The sequence below is a fragment of the Lycium ferocissimum genome, chromosome 3 (genome assembly GCF_029784015.1).
Source record: "Lycium ferocissimum isolate CSIRO_LF1 chromosome 3, AGI_CSIRO_Lferr_CH_V1, whole genome shotgun sequence".
Classification (NCBI taxonomy): Eukaryota; Viridiplantae; Streptophyta; class Magnoliopsida; order Solanales; family Solanaceae; genus Lycium; species Lycium ferocissimum.
In genome coordinates, this window is record NC_081344.1 from 26,188,991 (window position 1) to 26,196,416 (window position 7,426).

Below are 7,426 nucleotides of genomic sequence, written 5' to 3' on the forward strand. Positions count from 1 at the left end.
TGATCCGTAACAAAATTTATTTAAATATACTTATTTTTGTGGATTACTTTTAAAAAATTTATTCATGCCTGTGATTAAAAATAAATAAATAAATATATTTAAAAACATTTATCTTTCGAAACTCAAAAATAAAAAATGAACACAAATTATTTAATAATTTGATGTACGAGCCATTAGCTCGGAACTCAGATTCATGGGAAGCGCTCGATATCATTCATCTATCCATTTTTAATGCTCCAATAGAGATTTATAATTAAAGATAAAGGAATCTCATTCATCTCTTGGCGGTTTATAACAACTTTAATTGTTGGCTGTGAAATAGCCCTTTGCCTCTCTTTGGTTTGTTTTTTTCCGATCAAACTTGAACCTAATCACTTGGCCTAAGATAAGGGAAGTTTTAAGGAAAAAATGATATGGAATGATTAAAGATAAAGAGACTTAGATCTCATCAATTAATTAGCTATTTACACCAACATAAAAAAAAAATTGCATTATATTATTAGGTCAATTAAAAGATATTAGGATTAATTACACGAACACTTTTGTAATAGATCCAGTTTCATATACACTACCCACAAATTTAAAATCAAATACTCACTCCTTATGAGGGTTATTCGCAATTAAATATATTAAAATATAATTATCGAAAACAAGCTAAAACAATGAATAAAACACTTACGAAGTCATTTTTATGAAATTTTAAAATGAAGATATGTTTTAGTTTGATCAAAAGCTTGTTGATATATCTAAACATCCAAAAGATAACAAATCAACAAAAATGCACAAATCTTAGTTCCTAAATCAATGAAGGGAGTTTTAAAAAGTTGCTTGGTATTTTGGTAAATGATGGATGAATTAATGAATGTAAGTAAACTCTGACAATGACAGGCAAAATCGTAGTAAATAAAGTAACATCGATGAAACATCTTTGTCCAAAATCAAAGAAAACTTTAAAATATTTCTAAAAGATAATCACATATTCATCAACTATCCTCCATAACAATGTTTCATATTCCAAAACTAAGTAAATCATCTTACATCATATCTTCAAATTTAGTAAATAAAAACAATAACAGTAATAGATATTTTAGTGTAATAGAAAAGATTGTTAATCCCAAACGGAAAAAAAGGATTATTGCTGAAGAAATTTTTAAACTTTGAATTTCGTAAGATTTTTTTTTTTTATAATCTAGATAATTTTTCACACCAATTTGGCATAAGGAAACGGGGTTATACATTGACATGGGTAAGAAAGAGTGAGATGAAAGTGAAAATTTATTAAGATAAGGATCTATAATTTTGCAACTTCTATATGATATTGTAACTAACCTTTTAAGTACTTTTATTCTCTGCTTCGTCATCTTATTGATACCAAGCTCCGGCTTCCCGCTATAGCTACAAGTTTTGCAGTTTCTATCACTATTAACAACTATAAAATATACATCAATGTTTTGTATATATATGTAAGAACGTTAATGCTTGTCGGTGGAAAATGTTTAAGTAGATGGAGGAGTTATTCTGACTTTGAATGAATGACCAATGAAGCATCCGTACGTAGTGAAGATGGTTTGGGATTCCCTCCGGTACTTAAGCCTCAAGTAATTTTTGAATTTCCGACGCACCTTTTGATTTGTTGGGGAGAAGAAAGTTGGTCTTATTAGGAAAATTGAATGAATTAATGTGGAACTGTGGCTGGAATTTTCAATGCAAAAAGATTTTAACCATAACCATTGCTGTTGGCAATCGGACGTATCATTTGGTGAAGAATCGCAATGGTTTGGCCTTTATCTTTCGAAGGAAACAATTATTAATTAATAAGAAAATGTGAGAAAAAGGTTAAAAAAACATGAAAATAGTTAAATACAAATTCTAATCTGTGAGAGTGCCATGTCACCAGTCCTATGTCCTGCAATTATATATATATATATATAGATTAAAGGAAAAATAACACTGTATGACAATTTGAGGAAAATATTTACCCCGATTAGCCCATGTTTATTTTTTTTATCCGAGCTAGCCATCGGCGGCAGCGATGGAGACGAAGTTGGATATGCAGCAGCGATGGAGAAGAAGGAAGCGTCGAGGTAATTGGGTACACCGTCGCCGGTGACAAATGACAAGCAGCGGCTTAGACGGTTTTGACAGTGTTGTCGTCGCCGATGACTGTGCACTTTCTTCTTATTGATAAAAGAATCTTGTTGTCGCCGTTGCCGGTGGCTGCGTTGTCGCCGTCGCCGGATCTAAAGTGTTTATAAACACCTCTTATACACTAGTATACACTTTTAACGGTAGAAGTGTGTATAAACACCTCTTATACATTATGTATAATTTTGTATAATGTTGTATGCTAGTGTAAAAGTGTGTATAAACACCTCTTATACTTTATTATGCACTTTTATATAATGTTGATACATTGTCAACATTAGGTGTATAAAGTTGTATATTGTTGTATAATATTGTATACCATGAAAAAGTGGCTATGCGGGTGCAATTTAAAAATATGGCTATGCAAATGTAATTTTGTATGTTGGATTGTATATTACTGAAATTCCCCCTAGATTAAATACAAACTCTTTTTTTTTTTTAATTGTTTTCACCGTGACTTTTTTTGAAATTTTCTTTTTTCCATCTCTCTTTAGAGGGCATCCTATTTATATAGTCGCGCTCATTTAACTTTTACTTACTTTTCTCATAAATTAATTGGTACTAATATAGTTAAATTTAGGCGAATCTTCTTCTCCTCCTCCACCTCCTTCCTCTTCGTCTTCTACGATTTCTGTGAGTTTTCTTCTTCTTCTTTTCCTACCCCCCCCCCCACCTGCCCCCTTCCTCTTCGAGTCTGTTTGGAAAGCCACCTGGTAATTGGAATTGGTGTAATTACTAGGGTGGTAATTACTGACTTTGGTAATTACACAACATAGTAATTACAATGACACATTTGTTTGTCAGAGTGTAATTACAGTGTAATTCCCTCTGTCCTGTTTGGTTGGCCAAATGTAATTACACAGCTAAGCTTAAAAAAAAAATAGATTAACATAATAAGTTTCTTGTATATATATAAAATATTTATTGTGAAGTATTTAAAATAAATATTTTTTAAAATTATATTATTAACTATAAATAATAAATAATATTATTACTTACCCGAATTAGCCGGGCTCTAATGCAAGCATCTAACACCCAATAAAAAACCAATATTTTTTTCCAGCTATCAATCAATATTATTGCATTATAGCCACAGAAGTTACTATATGTATCAAAACATCTCGTGCAGTTAAAATGCCACAACATTGGGTTGACAATATCTATTACAAAATGAATAGAAACTTTACATTAATGAAGTCAATGAACCGCTTGTTGGACACTTCTTAGATGACTTAAACACAGTAAAGATACTTCTAAACGAGATATGGAAATCCACTTCCATTTCACTGCAAATCCACCCTTCTATTAATATCACGATACTTATGCACCAGTAACTTTTATCAGCAAAAGTGACGCGACCATGAAGAGTAAAAGTTCAAGTCCATGAAAAACAAGGTGATTCACACAAACCATATAGAGCGACTTTTACCAACAAAAAACAAAAAAGAAGGAAGAAGAGAAAATTACATATAGAAGATTACCAACACAAAAAAACAAAAAACAAAAAAAATGAAGAGAAAAACAACAAGCTAACCCCAAGTTCCCAATATTCAATTATGATAGACTAATATCGAGTTACCAACATCGAGAGAAAAGGATATACAATGAAGTTTTACAACGATAAACCTTGCGACCTTTAATTACTCTACCTTGAAGCACTAATTAGTTTCCAATTCTAAATTTCTCTCGACCAACCTCTTACATCTACCTATTTTACAAAATGGTGGTGGCTATACCACTTGCTTCAAGTGACAATGACCTACTCTGTCCCTTTCAACATATGCTATTCTACCTAATTGCTCTAGCATTCCATATCTGTTGAGCTATCCCATCTCTTAGATTGCACATGTATTGTTTGTCAACATCTGTCGGTCCTCGTCCAAGTTCTTCTTCATTTGAATCAATATCATCCAAATTGTGGGAATCTTCTATTTCCTCTTCCACATGTTCTTCAAAATATGAATCGTCCCAGTTCCACTTACGAATGAAATTATGAAGTATACAACATGATAGCACAATCCAACCTTGTTTTTTGATGGAATATGGAGGAGGAGTCGTTAATATAGGGAATCTTTTTTCAAAACAGCAAATGTCCTCTCCACGACATTTCGAAGCTTTGAATGTCTCAAGTTAAAGAGTTCACGAGCATTTTGTGGTGCTTGTGTTTGGCTCCATTCTCTCAAATGATATCGTACACCACGATAAGGTGCTAGAAATCCCTTTGTATTTGCATAACTGCATCAACTATGTAATATCTTCCTACAAAATTAAGCACCGACTTAAATATTTTAGAAAAGTAAATAAATAAATAATGGATGTCTGAATTAACGCTAAATTACCATTTTGAATTTTCAACTTATTTTCTGATCTCTCCCAAACAGCGTTTCTTAAAACTCTAGAATCTGAAGCAGAGCCTTCCCAACCAGCAAGCACGTATTGAAAGTTCATATCAAAATCTACCACAGCAAGGACATTTTGAGAAAGAACTCCTTTACGATTTCTATATCTTGGTTGCTCTTCCACGGGAATTAATGCAGGAATGTGAGTTCCATCTATAGCTCCAATACAATCCTTCAAAAAGCTTACAATGATTTTAAGATGTAGGACAAAATAATTAATAACTTTTAGTTAGTAAAAGTAAAATGTAATGCTAAAAACTAACCTTGAACCAAGGATAGAAAAGTGGATTAGAGGATATTTCTTGCGGAATACTTCTTCCTGCCTGCTTGACATAGTGTTTTCCTAAACGTAGACAAGCTTTCAAGCACTTGTTAAAATACCGACTAATTGTTTCTCTTGAATGTTGAAAACGATTTTGCACAACTCTATTCCTCTCATTATGAGCTAACGTAAATAGAAATATAGCCAACTGTTCCTCAACTCTAACCGTTCTTGAATCAGTTAATAGACCTCTTGTTTTCATCTCATCTACAAGTTGTAAGAAACATCCAACAATCATACGTAGTAGGTCATAGCACATAGCATCCACAAGGATGTCCTTCAGTCAAATCTTTAATAAACTCTGCTCCAGTTAAATTGATGGGTGCACTCTTTCTTTTGGTCCAACACCTAAATATTTTCCAATAACGCTAACTAAAAGTACACATTTTGCAAGAAACATCATGAATTGATCTTCATTTGCCATCCTATTTGACATAGAAAAGAATTAATTTTCCAACTGTAATGGCATAAGAAAAAGCATAATACTCTTATAATGTCAACTTGGAACAAAATGTAGCATAAATTCAAAACAAAAAAGAGATAACATAATATTTTCATGTCAAAGTTCAACAAAACATATGATAAGTTTCCAGCAAAACTCAAGGAATATATAATCCAAAAGAGAACAAGATACTAGCCCATAACATTGCTCAAACAACAAAACATGCTTTTAACGACATCACTCAAATAAAGCAAGTTTGCTCGTGGCCCATTTCTTCCGAAGTTCTGGAGCCATAGCAGCAAAGAATTCAGCATTTCTCTCATTTGTTAGGAGGTCAATAATTTGTATATTCCATTCATCACACAAGCCTAGTTCCAATATCAAAGGCATTAATTTCTCCGCAGACGTGTTTTTTGGTTCATGTTGTAGCCTTATTTGTTCCTCAGCTATTGATGTCCATCTATCAACAGATTTAGCCAAGCTGCTTCCAATAGAGTTTCTAATTCTTTTTGGACGTGATGTCAAAGTTGGTTGCTCAGCTAAACGTCGTTTTCCTGCTCTCTTATCTTGACTAGATGATTGAGTTACTTCATTACTCGTAAAGTTTATATTCTGATCAAAACATCCATGGTCATTGTCCACAAATTGTACATCTTCAGAAGCAGGTGTAGTAACTTTTTCAGCAGTTATATCATCATCGGAAAACTCATTTTGAAAATCCTCAGCATCATTAATTTCACACCCATTCCTACCATCAGCAACGGTATCTCCAAAAATCAAAGCCAAAGTACTATAATCTGGCAGCTTCTTTGTTCTATATTGAGCATCTTTTGGGTGAGCCTATTATATAATCAATAGTCTTAAATCAGAAAAACGAAAAACTTATATTCAAACTCATCTATTGAAAAAAAAAAAAAGAATATATCTCACTGCAAGGTACTGCTCCCAGACATCATCTTCAGCATCAACTTTTCGAGTTTCCTCATTCCACCCAAATCCACTATGTTGTATCATTCTCTTCATAGTAGCATATGTTTTCTTCAATGTCCTCATCCTATTTTTCATTTTAGTCTTATCTAACTTGTCCCCGTATAGCTTATTCATTTCTCTTTCTACACCATCCCATCCTTCGGTCGTTAATCCTCCTTGTTGCGTTCTTCCCAACTTAACTTGTTCAGCAATAAAATAAATGAAATGTTCGTCTTGAACTTCACTCCATTTGGTGTATGGTTTTCCAACCTTAGGTGGTTGGCTAATTGTCATCCTACATAAATGAAATTATAAAGGAAAGTTACCTAATTTATTTGTTACCCATTGCTCAAATACAGACAATATTTAAACAAGTTCCCCTTTTGTGCTCTAGCTTAACCTATTTGACATTTGCACCTTCAAGACTCACTGTATAGAAGCTAATAATTTAAAATACAAAGAATGCCATTCAACCAAAAGCTCACCTCAAGTCAATTAAAACTAAATCAAGTTTTCCCCTAATATCATCCAACGTCATATAGCATCATAAGAACAGTGAGGATCTTGCTAATTTTAGAGCTAAAGAATGTTTGTAGAGCATACCTATGCTAAAAAAAAAAAAAAAAAAAAAAAAAAAAAATGGAATGTACATAGGTCGTACTGAGATATCTCATCAACATATTTTTTATCAAATAATAATTTACTTGAGACTAGGCTTAGGTAAATAAATTTTAATATTTTAAAAAATTATTTCTTATATTATTATCAGAAATTAGAGAAAATTTTAGTTCTTGTATTCTATTCTTCAGGAACATGTAGGAGAAAATACAAAGATTAGATACATAAATTAGCTACCAAGAAATCAAATATATGAAATAAAAAAAGGGGAAAGAAAAGATCTTAGTTGGAGGTTGAAGTGAAGAGCACTGTTGCCGTTTGTTGGAAAGAAATGATATGTCCTTTTGTTTTCCAGATGAAATAATGACCGAAAAAAGATATCTGAAAAGTTAGGCATGTAATTACAGGGTGTAATTACACCCAATTCTCAACCCCCCCTTGAGAATTGGAGAGTGTAATTACACCCCTCCAATTACACTCAATTCCCTTTTAAGAATGTAATTACTTGGCTTGACAAACATGCCAAATAGT

At 32.5% G+C, this 7,426-nt stretch overlaps 2 protein-coding genes across 3 annotated transcripts; both read right to left on the reverse strand.

Moving 5' to 3' along the window:
* Window positions 1–3,812: 3,812 nt before the first annotated feature.
* On the reverse strand, window positions 3,813–5,245 carry LOC132050111 (uncharacterized). 2 transcript variants are annotated; one of them, XM_059441172.1, is made up of 3 exons: window positions 4,808–5,245; window positions 4,485–4,726; window positions 3,813–4,404 (listed from the first exon to the last, which is right to left on the reverse strand). In XM_059441172.1, exons 1-3 carry the CDS (start codon window positions 4,876–4,878, stop codon window positions 4,355–4,357), a joined length of 363 nt encoding a protein of 120 aa, XP_059297155.1. In that variant the 5' UTR covers window positions 4,879–5,245; the 3' UTR covers window positions 3,813–4,354. The 2 variants fall into 2 exon arrangements, with proteins under 2 accessions (XP_059297155.1, XP_059297154.1); XM_059441171.1 differs by having other exon boundaries at window positions 3,821–4,404; window positions 4,485–4,716.
* Window positions 5,246–5,389: 144 nt separating this feature from the next.
* On the reverse strand, window positions 5,390–7,426 carry LOC132050110 (L10-interacting MYB domain-containing protein-like). The gene is made up of 2 exons (XM_059441170.1): window positions 6,239–7,426; window positions 5,390–6,148 (listed from the first exon to the last, which is right to left on the reverse strand). The coding sequence occupies exons 1-2, from the start codon at window positions 6,569–6,571 to the stop codon at window positions 5,546–5,548; spliced, it is 936 nt and encodes a 311-aa protein (XP_059297153.1). The 5' UTR covers window positions 6,572–7,426; the 3' UTR covers window positions 5,390–5,545.